Source organism: Suillus fuscotomentosus (assembly GCF_016647785.1).
Source record: "Suillus fuscotomentosus strain FC203 chromosome Unknown F5891scaffold_2, whole genome shotgun sequence".
NCBI classification, from domain to species: domain Eukaryota; kingdom Fungi; phylum Basidiomycota; class Agaricomycetes; order Boletales; family Suillaceae; genus Suillus; species Suillus fuscotomentosus.
Genome location: NW_024539514.1, coordinates 132475 through 149445, shown reverse-complemented (window position 1 = coordinate 149445; position 16971 = coordinate 132475). Strand labels below are relative to the sequence as shown.

Here is a 16971-nt window from a genome sequence, read left to right as displayed (position 1 = left end):
CTGGCACTTATATATGGCGCCTAAGCACTGTCATGCAGAGCCAAAGTGCTTCTGAGTAAGGTGTATAAAGATATATGTAAGTAAGGGTCCATGATAAAAATAAAGATAGAACGATATGCAAATAAGGGAAATAGAAATATATGCACTAGAGAGCTTGGTGGATAGTGGATGGATGCTTCCAGATGACTGGCGCTATAGGGCACTCAAGCACGGGAAAGTGCGCACGCATATACATCGTGAAGTGCGGGAAGTGTGCACCTCATATAGGAATAGCTGCAGATAGCACACAAAGTGATGCTACAAGTTCGTGTCATGTACTCCCTAGTGAAAACTGCCATATCACACAATGAGAGGCACGAGTCTCTACATCAGGCTAGTTCTCTTGTCATCTCTGAGTCTTAGAATCCTATTCTAGACTATATATCCAGCTCTACCTTAGGGTAGTCTTACCTCTGTTATTTTCTAGTTCAGACTTTGTTCAGATTAGCCTTATCAACCCCTTCATAACCCTCCTGCATGCTGCAGGTGCACTGACCCCTTTGTATGACCATATTTTCTCACCGACCCTCAAAAGGCACTTGTAAGGTGCCTTGAAAGTCACCTGACTGGCATTGTAAGCCAGTGGCATGACAATGGCCCTTAGAGTCTATTCAGCTAACAAAATTTTGAGAAATTTCAAAGATGGAATTTGATCTATAATCATCCTGAATATCCCAAATCAGTGTGACAGATGTGACAGAGTTTATTGATATACCATCATGCCAGTCACTCGACAAACTTGTTCTTCCTGCCCCCATAATGTATCTTTCTGCTATATGAGGCAAGGCAAGAATGATCAGGACACCATGTCTGAACTGAACAATGTTTCTGGAGTTCAGATGATGAATCATGGTGAATACAATACATCGCCATACACTGTGCCAAGGGTGGCGAAGGGCTCAATTTTGACAAGACATTTTGGGCTGCTGTTGCCGCTACAATGACTGCCAAAGGCCCCCTGAAGACTTCGGATGCATGCCAGTCAAAATGGTCTTGAGTAAGTTCTTACGTTACATTTGATGATCAACCGGTACTTACTGATGTGCCTTCAGATCCATTCAACCTTCAACATTGTCGATAGATTGGCCAATTATTCTGGCTTGGAGTTCAGTCTGGAGCTTGAGGCCAACATTACCAATGCATCTGAGTCTGTCTGGACAGAACTTGTGAAGGTATGTCAATGTCATCATGTCAACTATAATAACTAATTACCGAATCTAGAGTATGCCTCAAGCGCAACAATTCAAGAACAAGGGTTGGCCACACTATGATACACTGAAGGATCTTTTGCTGTCAAAGGGAAGGGGGGATATCGCCCACCATGCTACTGCTTGGCCCACAGGGCCAGCCAAAGACTGCAGCTGCAGTACCACTATGACTGGTACTACTGTCGCAGCAAACATTGTGAGTGCAGGTTCTTGTAACCTTCATGCTTGGACTGACTTTGAGCCTATCGGGAATCACAGAAAGTGCTTGACACTATTGAGCATCCAAACCCTTATGTCCCACCAGTGCCAGATGAACCACCCTCTCCAATTAGATTCATTCCTTCAGAACGACCAATGCTATTTACTGGAAGTAGTAATCTTCCAGAGGCTTCCACCTCCTCCTCCACACTAAGTTTGTCAAAGACACTGGGCAAACGCAGGGCCATAGCTGATGATGATGTGTCACAGGCCATGGGGTGCCCTCCTAACTCCACCAAGACAGTGTAAGGCTTTTAAAATAGCGAGTGTGAAGGGGTTCAATGAATGATGAATGTTGGGATGTGATGAACGATGAGTGTTGAGACCTAGTGAAAAATGACAAGAAGGAGATAGATATGTGTAGATAAGAAGTGAAAAAAATATCAGTGAATAAATGTTTTTGCTATGTTTCGACCTGTTTATAAAAGTGGGACTTTTCGAGACACAAAATGATAGAGATCAAGAGTTAAATTTACTGCTTAGATAGGATTTTCGATGGCCTTAGATGAATTTTAGATGCATAAGTACGCTGAATTTGGGTGGGTGAATACATATCTAATGCCATTGAATGAGTATCTAAAGGTATCGCTGTGGTTGGGTGCTTGTGGTATCGCTGCGCCCGTGCTCGCCCGCCATCCTGCCCATCCCACTATCCTGCCTTGTATCCATTACTCCTCGTCCATGTCATCACAGGCACCGCTCCCTTCAGTAGTTCCAGCTGAGTTGAGCTATAAAGTAAACCGTCATTAGTATTAAATTAGGCTATGATGAATACCACACACCTGTAGAGCTGCTTTGCACTTGTATACCTATAAGAGTAGTTGTCAGTAGATAAATGATATCAATATTAAAACGAGGTACCTCTTTGTTGGTGCTCGATAGGCCATTCCAGTAGGTCGCAAATATGCTCACTGGTTCTTTTTGATGGCCATTTGATTGCCATTCAATGGCGCAAAAATTCCTAGAATAATGAGTTAACCTTACTCACTATGATAATAATAGATAGAATAGAACTCACCGTGCCATGATCTTGGAGCTCATGCACATAGGCTTTGTGCTTGGTTGGCACTTCTTGATCATATTAGGGTGCACTTTTGTCTCGATCGTGGTGCTGGCTTGGTTGATGAGTTCGGCCTTTACAGCTAGTGAAGCTGTGTCAGTACTCAAAGGTGTATTTGGTATAGTTGATGTAGGTGTAGACTCATGTGATGGCAGTGCAAGAATTGGGTTGGTTCCAGAAGTCGAAGCAGTCGGAGAGTCAATGGAAATGGAAGGGGACATCTGGTTGACTGCCTTGGGCCTAGGTTTCAACACAACATTGGACCTATATAAATAGATCAATCAGATTAATATCAGACGGATCAGAAGAACTCACAGTGGGTTTTCAATCTAGTAATTTTGATCAAGTCAAGTCAGTGTCTGGATTGAGTGTGTAAATTCAACTCACCTCAATAGTAGTTACTTCTTTATCTTTGCCTTTGTTGGCGTGTGGTGGTGGTGTTGGTTCACGCTCTCAGGTGAGGGGTGTCGTGGTATATCAGGTATCTGTAGATAGGTTGATTAGCGAGCATCAAGTACTGAAAAGTACTCAAAAACACTTACCACTTCGTCGTTCTCGATGATAGGCTCAATGACAGGCAGATCGGTTCGTACTCGCTTCTTTGGATGTTCAGCTTCAAGATCTTGATCAGAATTACCCCTGCACTTCTGAACTGAGGGTAAGGCGTCTTCTGAGAGATCTGGAATACTCTCTCCATGCTCAGCCTTGATGCGCTTGCTGGTTCTTTTCTTCACGTGGTAGTTGAACCACTGCGAGTAATTGTCGGTCATGAGTTTCATGACCTTCCAGTTGTCAGCACATAAACATAATTCTAAACAATGTTTGCGTAGCGTGTGAATCAGCCAGTGTAAGACTTGCAGGGATGCTTGGCCAATAGAATCTGGGGCGAGGCCTTGAGTGTCAAGTTCCCGAAAGCTCGAGAGCATGAGGTTCCGGATTGTCTTGGCGCGTTGAGCCGAGACAGATACACCTTGCTCATCCTGTAGGTATGTGCATGCAACATTAACACCTTGCGCCATGCACCCAGATCCTTGAGATGAGCTTCCAGAAGTTCCAGGCACCGCTGATGTCCTCTTGGGATACTGGTCCTGACATTCCTTCTTCGTCCATGATTTGACGGATGGGTAGTTTTTTCAATCAAGTTCTCGATCGGATTCTGTGGGGACAATTCTGTCCACTATGGAAGGCTTGTTGTCAGTGATGGTATTTGAGGTGTCGGAAGGGGGTGATATGATGATGTCGAGGACACGGAGCTTGCAGAACCTCACATATTAATGATCACATTTCTGTAGCAATTTTTTGAGTGCATATATGCGCATATATTCAGTGGAATTGACTTACTGTAAAGTCTGGCAGGTCATATTGAGACCAGCGTTCTTGTTGATAAGCCAAAGTCTATCGGCTTGTAGACTCACAACAGCATGCTGTAATTCGGTGAGCTGCTGTTTGAGTTGCGCAACATGACCGTTGTCGAAGTCATTGCATGCCAATGGATCTTAGCTGAGTAGAGAATCTAGATACATCAGAGACTCACCATGTGTTTCATATGAGAACATGAGCTTCAATACATCAATGTAATTAATATGATGACTCACGCTAGGTTCTCGAATTGCCATTGGGTCACGCAAATAGTATGTATGGTTTCTTTCACGGACAATTTGGTAGAGAATGGCACATTTGTATCAGGGATAGAGTAGTTACTAGAAGATGTTTAAATGATCAAAACAGAAACCAAAACAATTCATATGGTAGCATGAGGCAATATTGACAGAAAAAAAAAGCAGGTGGAAGCAGCATGAGATAGATGAATTAAAGAACGGTGTTGTATGATTACTTGATGGTGAGCATTTATGAAGAGGCAGGCCCAGGCTGAGGATTTGGAGTGGTCCTAGGGTCCAAGTAAGGCTCACATTCACAAAATGTCGGGTTGTGGTCATGATTGTCATTGTCTTGAGAATTGAAATGACTGTGTCGGTCATTGTGTGGATAAACCCAAAGCGAGGCAGCATCATGAGGGTGATCAGGAAATGGTGGATCATGACCTATCCCCTGTGGGTCTTGATATCTCCTCCATGTTCCTTGCCTATCGTGATACCCCTTTTCCTCCCGGATTGTCATGGTAGTGAGGAAGCCGCTGATATTCGTCAACGTCTTAAGGAATACATGTGATCGGGAATGGGGCTATAGTGACTGGGATATACTGGACGAGTATGATCACGCTCTCCAATACGCGAATCATGGAAGTTCATAGGATGGAAGTTGTCTTGATGATGACCCCCTCGGCCATAGAATGTGTCGTGTGGATGGACTGCATCACAATCCCAAGGTGATGTATCACGCACATAATCACGATAGTGATACTGATTGGGGTCATGAGGACGATGAAAGTTGCATGGGTCCAAAGGGTCACGAATATCGTGAGTATACCCACGTTCAGTAGGCTCATGCCAACCACCTGTGTGAATAATAGGCTCGCAGGACTCCTCTGGAAGGTCGCATGTGAGAGCCTGAGGTACACAAGATGCCATAACCCTGGACAGGCTCAGGAGGGTGCTGAATGGTCTCTTTGGAGACGCTCTGGGGAGGGTCATGAGGGTTGTGGCCACGTGAATCAGTGAGATAAGGCTCAGGTGCGTGGTCAGCAGCTCATGACTCGAAGACGATATGGTCAGTAGTGACAAGGGACCCCCTTTATGGGGGATAACTCGGGAGTGGCCAATGGCCCAGTTACTCATACCTTCTCCTTCTCTTGGCCTTGGCCTTGACATGTTTCTTCCCCACATTAAGCTCCCCTTCATGCTCTGCAGATGCCACACACCTCTTGGAGTCTTGAGTTAGCCTGCTAGTCGCCACCTTCCTCTTTTCCCATGGCATGCATCTTCAAATTCCGTTTCAGGGACTATCTCGCGAGGCTCAGTGTCAGACTCAGAGGTTGGAATCTCGATCGGGGCAGCTAGCAAAGGCCTAGCAACCACTATAAAAGGGCGTGTGGGAGGAGTCTTCAATGGTAGAGTCTTCTTGACTTTAGTAATTGCAGCGCTGATCTTCATGCAAGAAGGTCCATTATAATCTGTCTGACGGTTGGCAAACATTCGTTTTGCACCAGAATGAGAGTAGTTTGAAGGAGGTGCTTCGCCAGTGATTACAGGTAATTCGGATGCAATGAGCGCTCCTAAAATATTGAATTAATGAAAGTGTTGTTGCAGCGCCAATGACTTTGAATATACCTCGTGACATTTTTGGGATCTTGACCACAAACATTGTTCCTGCCTTCAGAGCCTCTACAAGTATAGAGACTTCCTTCTGAGTCAGCCCTCTGATACCCTTGCTCTTTGATTTGATGTTATGGTATTCCCCAGGTAAGAGACATTTGTGTGCCAGAGATCCCTTAATGCAAAGATTTTCATTTGCGAGCAGCGACTTACCCCTGCAGCAGCTGGTATCATATGTACATCACCCAGAGAGGCATCTTGATTGACTATATTGCCACATAATATGATGGCCGACTCAAAACCAAATCTCGTGGAAGCAGAATCAAGCTAAAGTCAATGTTAGCTGGCTCTCAATCCTTGGGACAAGACGCCATACCACGCTTGCCACTCATCTATAGAGCTTCTGGAAGGACTGCATACGCTGATTGAGAGTTGAAGCAGCGCCTATGTGATGTCCGACCCTCCTGTTTTGAGCCGCACAAGCTCTCGCTCCTTGAACTCCTTGAAGTAGTTCACATATACATTCCAATAATTGATGCTGTGAACCTCTTGTCCATGACTCTTCAGGTATGTGTTGATCACCTGATTGGTCAGCATCATTGTACACTTAGATAAATCATTGAACGTGCAATCAATCAGTGCAAACCCTTCTTCGAGCTTGTTGTTGGTCTCTGATGACCTCTGTCCGGTCAACGATTGCTCCTGTGAACTAGACTCGTGATCCACGAGGTTCAGGTTCTCTTCTGGGAACCGCTCTTGAGCGTGGGCATTGGAGGCATAGTAGCTTAAGTCCAATTGTTGACTTGGTGCCCTAGTAAATGTGTTACCACCTTGGGTGTCACTGGCACATGGAGTAGCATCGTCGGCATCCTTCAATGGTGTTGGAGGGATGAGTACCGGGTCTGGGAGTAGCATAGAAGGAAATGAGTCGTCTACCAAGAAATTAAAGGCATGAGTAGTATCTTGACCTGGCCAGGTAGGCTGCGTGCCGGTACGATCATAAAAAAGGTCATTGAGGTGTGCAGGGTGTTATGAAGGAGGATCACCCAGAAAGGGTGAGGGGTCATGCCCAGCGAGAAACGGTCCTAGCCATATCTCCAGAAAACGACGGAAATATTGTGACAATATTCACGTTGATTTCCGGAGAAAAATGAGACTTATAGTCAATTTTTAGCGACTCGCATTAAGCGAGATATTGTATCATCGATTGTGTTTGTGTACCATAGATTCTAGTATATTCCCATAGCTCCCAATTGACTTGTGCATATTTGCTCATCAACGCAAATCGACCAAAAATAATTGTATTATGAAAAATTACAAATACAATACTCTATATACCATAGCACCCCCACCCGCGCATCAGGATGATGTAGTCCACTAGCTTCTGGCACATGGGAGTCCTTGACCGAAACAAATCATTGTCAGAATATACTTGCCAGGCAAGTAGACAGTACTTACAATGATGGCAGCTGCCTCGTTCTACAGCAATAGATATCAGTTAAAGTACATTAGGTAGCTTTTAATGGAACTCACCAATTGACTGTCTTGTAACGGTGTATCTGTTGAAGCTGCTGGATGTGTCGATCATCGGGACAATGGTATTGAGCTAGCGATGATGTAAAACAGTCAGTGAATGAACCTGACAATGCCAAATAACTCACAATGTTCAAAATATGTGCATATATGCACCGTGAATAGCGCTTACTTGTCACAAGAACGGCCGACGGTTGAGTGGGTGGGATCAGCACATGGATTGAGCCATGAAAAAGCCTAATACTTATCTTGTTAGTGGCCATGAGAAAGTTATGTGTCAGATGATGCCAGGATGGTTGAGGTCAACAGCAAGGTTTTGCTGAGAGGAAGACGAGATGATGGAGGGGAAGAAGAAAGCTGAGATGAAGTGAGTAGGGATGGAATGTCCCAATATTGGTCCACTGCATATTGACATCATTGCGTGAAGTGATGGTGCGTGCGCAGCTGATGCGCAAGAATGTTCAAACATTGAAATATTGAGCAAAGTCAAGTCAAAGTTGAAAGAATTTCAACATGTTCAACATTTACTGAGCGCATTGTCAAATGTGTATTTGAAACCCATTTGATAATTGATTGAGCGTTGTTGACATATTGTTTACATTTATCGATTTGCGTAGTTATTACAATATTCCTGGCATATATTTTATATCATTGTCGTTTGCCGTAGATATCGCTAGGACTGATTTTCACTGGGGGTCATGACTTAAGTGGGAGTGACGTTGTATCACTACTAACAGGACCGGCAGAAAAGGGAGAGGGGTGATGGCTGTTTGGAAGTGGAAGTGGGAGCGATGATGAGTTGCTGCTTGCACCACACCACCACCTGGCAAGGGAGAGAGAGGGGTGGTGACTAGCCACATGTGGGAGGGCAAGCGAAGATGTATTGCTGCTCACGGCAACACCGTGAGTGTCAGCAAGAGAGGTCATGGGAGAAGCAGACCACGCAGGTTGACAGGAGGGTATTGGATGTACTTGGCAACAAATATTGGCCTCCCTTGCGATACCAACATCCCGTGAGGTTGCTTTGATGTTGGTTCTGAGCCTCGTTGGGGTGAGTTCAGGAAGAGGTGACAGATGTCAATGGCTACCGCCAAACTGCTCGTGGATATAATCATTGCTAGGATGATGTACCACAGGAGGCGAGTCCATGTAGCTGGGAGGGGGAGAGTATTTTGTGGCACCAAATTGGTCTGCTGTTTGTTGGGTCATAGCTGTGGCTGGTTCAACAACACGATTTTCTGAGCATTTAAAAATCACCTTTTTTTGAAAGAAGGATGTACAGTTAAAACTGATATGAATGACAAGGCTCACTTGAATACTGAGAGGCACTGGATATGTTATGAGAGCCAATGTTAGCCAATGAGGTTGAAGATACAAACCATGCTTACTTTGAAACATGAATATGCAGATAATTTCTGTGCACAAACCTCCCACAACAGTCCTAAATGATTCCAGTAGCATGCCCCATCACATCAGTACCAAAATCTAAGCAAGCATGTCATGTTGAGACCATGTACTGAGTTTGTCTGGTTAGCTAGCAGGATTACGATACAAACATCGTGTGTATCATCCTCCTGCAATCCTGTAACATGCCGCCTATGGAGAACTGCAATGAGTGTTGCTAGAACCAAAGACCGCAGTCGTAACTGTTATTTTGGAGATGTTGGATCTGCAATGGATGACATCAGAGCAGTTAATATCTGTTAAATATAAAACTCACATTGAGAGGTTGAGCAACCCATCCCTGGAGATCAGTCAGAATGTGGTGGCCATGTTTATTTGCCACGGTGAACAACTGAGCAATTAATCTCATAATGTCCTTCTCCACCATCAGTAAGTTGCTTGGTCATATGAATATAAACTTACTTTGATGTCGTTTTTCCAAGGTTGTTTTTCACCAAGGCTATCAAAGAGGTGTAATTCCTTGTTGATCATGTGAATCACACAAATCACCTAATGTCCAATTGAATCAGAGGGCTGGTGTATCAGAAGAACCCATACATCCTTCTCCCAGTAACATGTCCATGAAACATTCTGCCAAATGATATCGTCAGGCGCATTGTAACAGATGCGTGGGAGGTCGTGGGTAGAGAATATCGCGCAAGAGAGGGTTGGAGCTTTTAGTTCAGAGTAGAGTAGGGCAGCACAGCTGTCAATACACACGTCATTGAGACACGCTATCGGAGAGCGGAGTATGTTGATGTCTTTGGGATCAAAAAATTGATGAGGGAATCCATCACATGGAGGTCGGACATGTGTGACAAGTGTGTCAGGGACATTATTGTCCTGCTCTCTAACTGGGACACGAAGGTCATCAACCAGTAAAACATAGTGAGGGGTATCAGTGACATGATATTGAAATTTAAGTTGATCGATGTACCTCAGGAAGCTCCCAGACAATAGTAGCTTTAATGTCATAGCCTATGTGAGCTAACTCGGTATCATCGTCCATGTTTAACATGCCCATCTCTTGCTCAAGAACATCGGTGAGTGTGGCTTGTTCCGAGTCAACCTGTGGTGGATCATCAAGGTCAGCAGACACCAGCTCATCTTCACCATCAAGATCAGGTACGGTGAGCCTCCTGGTATGGATCCAATAAAGGGCAGTGCTCTGAGAGCCTCCTGAGATGGTAACCATAATGTCTACAGCTTCCTTGACCTGGGTGTTACAAGTAACATCGGCTACATGGCCCCCCTATCATTTTTCCTCATCCTCATCCTTGCTACCTCCTGCTTGTACTCCTTTACCAACTATCTGTTGACCAGATATCAGGACTGTTCCCATCCCCTGTCTCCCCCCTATCGCACCAACGTGCGCACGTGCCTTCGGGCTATGACTCATCCTGACTCATGTCACCACCAATGTGGCTTTCCTTATTTTTCCTTATCTTTCCTCTGACTCATGCGTGCTGCGCATTGTATCTCTTACCGTTGGTTCATTCCAACATTTCTCGGTCTCATTCTGCATTCAACCTCCCATCACTAATCAGGTTCTGCTGCCAGTGCACCTATACTCTTTCTGTCTCCCCTTTACCCTTACCTACAGTACAGTAGCCTTGCCCTTAACCCTTTCCACTTAGTATAAGTAGTCGATCACCCTGTACTAGATTCTCTAACTTGAATCTACTCAATCTTCCCTGGAACATACTTCCCTCCAAAGCCTCCTCAGCTTCAGTCTCTAGTATCTTTTCTTAAGTGCTCATCGCACTTAAGTCTACCTCGATTGATTACTCATCGTTCAGACAAGACTGTCCTTACCTTGAGAATATCAGCAACTTTGAAGACATCCATCTTAGAAGTCACGTGATACGCACGTCTCTGATATCTGCCGACTCGACATCACCAGTCTTAGTCGCTACACTGGACCCTTCTGGTTACATCATGAACATTAGCGGACAACACCCCTCTTAGGGCTTCGCATAACAGATCTATTTGAGTACATAATACTGGGTAGTGAACCATAATGAAGACACCAGCGAGTTGCTCCGGCGTGATTGAAGCCAAAGGAAGTTAGACCAGCACTGTTCCAAGGTGGCTATAAAAGGTTCACCTAGAACTTCAAGATCAGAAAAGAAGACTGGAGTTAAACAAATTTACCTACATTCTGGCATGCAAAGTACAAGCTCGAGTGATGCAAGCTCTTCTCCGAAAAATCGACAAAGGTTATCAGCTTCAGTGCCAAGGCGCACCTGTTCTTCCCTGCATCGATCACGTTTAAGAAGAGTGCAGATACTGTCTCTAATGTCCGTATTATCCAACCATTGTGGTACTTCTCCAACAGATGGAGTGATCCATATGTCCTCCATTAGCGTGGGATCAGCACGGAGTTCAGTAAGTTTGGTGGGGAGGGGAGGGGGTAAAGGAATCACGCCAGACAGATTGTAAAGTGAATCTAACTGTTTGCAGTATGAATTAAATTTTCGTATAGCCGTCATGAGGGCAGGGTGACATTTGGCGATAGCCTTCCATGGCTGTTGATGCAGTTTTTATTCCTGAGAGATATTAGCAATCAAATGGAACAAGATGGGGGCCAGATATGTTACCTAATGCTTGTTGAGCACCGCCAACAGCCTGATCTAACTTATCCCACTCAAAGAAGCTAGCAATGGCACATTTACGAATGTTGATTTTGAGGTCCTGTGCCATCAACAGGATGTGAACAAAGTCAAGGTCAATTCCCTTAAGTTCTGGAAACTTATCGTGGATGTTGAGAGATGAATATAGATAAAGCAACAAAAAAGATTCTCACCGATGAGGATCTCTGGACACCGATCAGCCAAACAAACCGTGACCAAAGTCTTTCAGTCCCTTCTCCATCTGATAACCCAAGTCCGAGGCAGATGCATGATTATATACCAACTGACATGACCACTCATGTCCGTATGCGTGCATTGCTGTCGTGGCAAATCGGAGGCGGTTTGTGATATCTTCTGGAAGGATTTCATACTAACCTTCAATAAGCATGGTGATACAATGAAGACTGAGGAATCTACCTTTGAAAGTGACCGTGCGAGAACACATCCAACATCGTACAAGGCGACAACAGTCGCCTGAGGGGGCAGCAAAGTAAGTAAGTGTTGTAGAAGAGCAACAGAATATTTTTGTTGCTTGCCGGGTGAATCTATGTTAGCAAAAAATAAAGGAATGTCATGGCGACAAATGAGAGCCATAACTCCCGTATCATCAAAACTGTCCATAGCAGCCTTCTGCTTTTTCCCATCAGCAGCCTCGTAAGCATTTTCGCATAAATTGATGGCTTCATCAGGTACAACAAGCTTACAAGCCTTAGGAGGCCGCTTGCATTGGGAATCTATCTGGTGGCCAACTTCATCAACAAAATCTTTAGGGAGAAAATAAGTTGGGTTATAGAATTGTGGACAGCCGCCTGCAGAGTGCCAATGGTGATGGTGGAAATTTCCATCTGTTGCGACATGTATATCGCCACCATTGTCAGTAGGTTTCCCATACAATACACCACCGAAACATGCAGGGCACCGCTGGACAAGAAGGGGCGAACATCGATTCTGGCGTGAGATGGGTGGGGAAGGGGCTGGCTCTGGAGGTTGCTGTTGGTCAGGAAATATCTTGGGGGCTGGCAATGATGCCTTGAACTCTGCAACACGATCCTGACATTGCTGGAGTAGTGGGTTGAGTTGGTGTTCGACTTCAATTTGCAGGATGTCGAACCATTGGACTGCATAGTCAAGCCCATGATGAAAAGGGTCATGAATTAATTCACCCTTCAGAGAAAAACATCATTAGTGTCCAATGGCGCATTGATTGAACGTACTTTTTTGTCAGTCATTTGAAAGCCTTGGCGGGAATAATACATCTTGAGAGCAGACACGTGTGCATTGATTGCATCACAAGAGCGCTTGAAGAGTGTCTGGTAAAACGACAATAAGTCAAGTGAAACTGCTATACAAGGCTGGGATGGTGCAGTAGGGAACAAGCCATGGTGGATGAGGACTTGGGGAAGTGAGGAACAGTCGCAGCTCAAAACATCAACAGATGTGAATCCTAATGACATTTAAACATCATTGCTTGTGTGTGATTGAGGACTTACAGTCAAAAAATAAACAAATCAAAGTCGTTTGTTTCCCTGTGTATTGGAGAGTGGTGCATGCAGATATAATTTCATTGACCCTTTCCAAGGGTTGGCCCTGTGTCCGCACGGTATATCGGACTTGGGGTTCAACAAGAGTTGAGATGAGTGCTAACCAGCTATGGTATAGTGTGTCAGTTGATTTGTTGGGTGAAATACAACATCTGGACAGCGGCTGTTCAGGAGTGAAGTTGGGAGGTTCTACTTCGGGCACAAACATCTCCATATTGTCCGAGTAACTGATAGAATTATCCATAGGATCAGGCAGTTCGTTCGTTGTGCTGTTCATATGCAAGGATGGTGATTATGATGCATGATGACATTCCAGACTCATCAACTGTTCCATCCGAGCAAGAAGGCAGCGCCGTTTGGCCTCTGCACCAGGCATCTCAATCAAAACTTGACTTTTCTTCTTGTTGCGAGCTTTATGCGGGCTCACAAAATGGTGGCCAAGACCAGAGGACACAACTTGAGACTGGCGAGAAGATCATGCCCTGCCTGGCATTGATGGTGATGGAGACGTCGTTGCAGTACTAAAGAAACCACTGCAGAGTGGACTTATAATAATATAAAGGGGATGCAGTGAGGCTCCTCAGAGCCAGCAGCAAAGAATGAGTGGCTACATGGAGGCTCGTTAATAGCACATGAGGCTATTACGGGTGGCACCAGAGCTGCCGGAGGTGATTAAGGATGATATCTATTAATAGACGGTAGAGAGGTCTGGTCTCGTAGATAACTTTCCCATAACATAGAAACCAGGTCTCTGAGACCCTTTATTACTACTGAGAAGTGCTGCCTGAGGTGATGTTTGAATTATCAGACTGAGCCTCTTGAAAAAGCGACATTCACAGTGGGGAGTTACATCTGCCCATGGTCAAGCACACATGATTTGTATATGATGCTCTGTCATGACACATTTACACTGATTGAATTGTTTTCAGAGACTTAATACTGGATATCATGTACCCACTGGTGAATCTGCGGCAGTCAACTCATCAGATGAAGAGTCTGACTTCTACAAGTTTACCTGGACAGATGAGGAGGCAATTTAGATTCAGTAAGTCAAGTAGTACTGTAGTCTATCTTAGTCCACATCTGTTGGTGCCATCGATATTGTAGTACAATTGATTTCCTGTTTGAGACTGGTATCACTGGTGTCAGTATCACATACCACCTTATCGAACTCTTCTTGCTTTCCCTTGAACAACTGCTCAGGATCATGATGCTCAAAGCATGGTGTCTTCTGACATGTTTGAGTCAGGCTCAGTCGGTTGGTCCAGTGCATCAAAGGGCTAGCTATCAGGCTACAAGATCTGGGAAGACAGACACCTTTATTCGACCACTTGAGAATCACACTTCAAAAGAACAACCATGACTACAAATCACTTGGAAAATCACTTGGACTATTATATGTATGTCTAACATGGTTCAAAAGCCTCCAGCATCTCTTGCTCCTCCTTCGCATACACCATGACAGACTTTACTCCCATGAATCCAAACAGCTGGAGACTTTGTCAGCGTTAGTGATGTTCCGGCCTGGCTTGGGCTTAAAGCTGTGGCTTAGGCTCAGCTTGGAGCGGCCCAGGCTTAGGAAAATCAGAGCCTGAGCTGTGAGCCCAAGCCAGGCCCAAGCCGGGGGCTTGAGCCCAACAGGCCACGGCTCTGTAGGCTGGTGTCATGTGGTGAGGGTAAACCTGCAGGTCAGCTGCTAGTGCTTAGCACATATGTCCAGCACACATTAGCAAATGCTGACGTGACTCAAACATATGTGGATGGCATTATGAGGGACGTAAAGCTATAGAATAGACTCGAGGCCAGCAAGCTACAAGCATTGGTGAGTCCAACTTTGATGAGTCCGAGTCTAAGTCCAAAACTAATCAAATTCATTATCATTCATGTCACAGACTTCATAGCTGCTGAGCCCTCAAGACATGAGCTGGTAAAAGCAATGTCAGCAGTGCAATGTGGAGGTTTGTCATGCTCTGAGGGCTTCTGGTTTGTGTATGAAGCTTAATAGTACTATCTTATAAACAACATCTTTCCCAGTCAGCGCTTTGGCCATCCAGCCCACATGCTGGCAGGTGATCACGGAAAAATGCCTTCTCCTTCAGTTCCTGCACACGTGAGCATGGGATATACACCCAATCATGCCATGCACCAGCTGCATCACAGCAAGATGGCTCAGGCAGCATCGTCAGGGCACTTCCAGCTCGAACGATTATGGGCAGAGTGGTCGCACAGCCACACTCTCTCCCTCTATAGCCTGGAAATGCACAAATCACCAAAGTTGATTCTTTATGACCTGAGACAACCATCCATTGGCGCTAATGAACCAGTCCTACAAGAATTCTTCGTGCATGCAATGCCAAGGACCCCACACTTAAATTTTTTGCAAATGCCCATGTTGCCATCCTTCTTGTAATGACAAATGTGCAGTTTGAGGATGTGTTGCTCTGGCAAGAGCAATGTGTCAATGTAGGTCTTTTTTTCATGTTTTCAGTGATACCTTTCACACTTAGCTCAATCTCACAGAACATTGCACCAAGTGTCGACACTGATGTGCAAAATGTGCTAAATCAGCATCTAGTATCCCTGCAAAGAAAAGGGTACTGCAAAGTGAAGGTAGCAGCAACAATTCTAGCTATTGCCACCATGCTGCCCTGCACACAAGCGCTCCAGGAAGGTGAGTTGAGGTGCTCATATATTGGCAGGTCTAACCATATTTGATACCACAGTTTCTGATATCTGAAATTAGTGAGGTCCTGGCAGGCAACAATGTCTCAAAGGATGAAGACCAATCTGATGTCTGTGGGGGCCCTTCAAAGCTGGAACAGTCATAACCTGTCTTAGCAGCAAGTGCTCACATATCAAAACAACTCTTCTTACCCAGCCAATCTCAACTACAAGCGGCCATGAAAGCTCAGGGAAATGTTAGAAAACAAGCATCCTCTATTATAGGTATGTGCCTTGAACTTTTAGAATCAGTCAACTAGCTCACATTATGTGATGACAGGTGCTGGATGTGTCCCTATCACCTTTCGTCTCTTTGACATCCCTTCTATTGGCTTCGCAGTGCTCATTTCTACGCCATTCAGTACTATTGATAGCAAGTACACTGTTGCCGCACTCACCATTGACACCAGATCCAAATCTATGATTGGCTTGGCAGGAAGCTTCAAAATGTGTCACCCTGCCTTGATTTCAAATGCAGACGTTGTCCCATCCATGTCTACATCACCACCACCATCTGTTCTGTCAGCTGAGCAGGTTGTAGCTAAACACATGTTTTTTTGGAAGGGCCAAACCATGGGGTATTGCCGCTTTGCAAGGGAGGATGAGCTGGAAAAGACACTTGATGAGGTGAATTGCCTTTACTGGGGCACATCATTGCTCGGTATGGCGTACACCTTCATTGATGAGATGCTCAAGACTGGCAATGTGAGCCAAGATGTCGAGGTTGAGTTACCACGTCTAAGGCTGGTTCGTGCGGCACTAGCCATTCCCGACGACCCCAACAACGACCTCGGCGCAAACTATCTCATCAAGGAGCAGATTAGTGGAAAATTCGTCAAGTACATCAACAACAACTCTGCTGTCCCTGCCCATAATCTAGAGGGCAGAGAAGCAGTCATCGGACTGTTTTTATGCTTTGTTCAACACGTGCAGTATCACCTTATTAACAACATGGTATATCTATCTGATTTCCAAGGCGAGTCCTCAACCTCTCACCTGACTGTACCCACAGCTAACTGACTGCACTTGGCATAGATTCTGGTAACCTCCTTACAGATTGCCAAGTGCTAACAGGCTCGTGAGTTTGTACCTACTACTAAGCCTTGGACTGTCATGCTAACACAAGCCTTCTCTAGAGCTTTCATGAACAATTTTGGTGGAGGAAACTGCACATCTGCTTTCAACAGTTTCAGGACCACACATATATGTAATAAGTTCTGTCACATCTTCGGCTTGCAACCTTTCATTACGTAGCATTTTAGTACTTGGCACACTACCATTCTTGCTGTATAAAATTACCTGATCAGAGTGTTCATCTTGTGA

The 16971-nt window shown here is 45.0% G+C and overlaps 4 protein-coding genes across 4 annotated transcripts; 1 reads left to right on the top strand and 3 right to left on the bottom strand.

Moving 5' to 3' along the window:
- Positions 1 to 2173: 2173 nt before the first annotated feature.
- On the bottom strand, positions 2174 to 3675 carry F5891DRAFT_1180564 (uncharacterized protein; the record flags this gene model as incomplete). Its single annotated transcript, XM_041365950.1, has 8 exons — positions 2174 to 2233; positions 2288 to 2314; positions 2367 to 2466; positions 2524 to 2829; positions 2881 to 2894; positions 2953 to 3015; positions 3108 to 3545; positions 3589 to 3675. The coding sequence occupies 8 exons, from the start codon at positions 3673 to 3675 to the stop codon at positions 2174 to 2176; spliced, it is 1095 nt and encodes a 364-aa protein (XP_041233130.1).
- An 8877-nt stretch (positions 3676 to 12552) lies between these two features.
- F5891DRAFT_939514 (uncharacterized protein) lies at positions 12553 to 12840 on the bottom strand (the record flags this gene model as incomplete). Its single annotated transcript, XM_041374232.1, has 1 exon — positions 12553 to 12840. One exon carries the CDS (start codon positions 12838 to 12840, stop codon positions 12553 to 12555), a length of 288 nt encoding a protein of 95 aa, XP_041233129.1.
- Positions 12841 to 12880: 40 nt separating this feature from the next.
- F5891DRAFT_909408 (uncharacterized protein) lies at positions 12881 to 13066 on the bottom strand (the record flags this gene model as incomplete). Its single annotated transcript, XM_041373599.1, has 1 exon — positions 12881 to 13066. A coding segment is annotated over one exon (186 nt), but the record flags the coding sequence as incomplete, so codon positions are not given.
- Positions 13067 to 15690: 2624 nt separating this feature from the next.
- Positions 15691 to 16902, top strand: F5891DRAFT_1124479 (uncharacterized protein; the record flags this gene model as incomplete). Its single annotated transcript, XM_041363896.1, has 4 exons — positions 15691 to 15719; positions 16023 to 16353; positions 16378 to 16628; positions 16785 to 16902. 4 exons carry the CDS (start codon positions 15691 to 15693, stop codon positions 16900 to 16902), a joined length of 729 nt encoding a protein of 242 aa, XP_041233127.1.
- Positions 16903 to 16971: the final 69 nt, after the last annotated feature.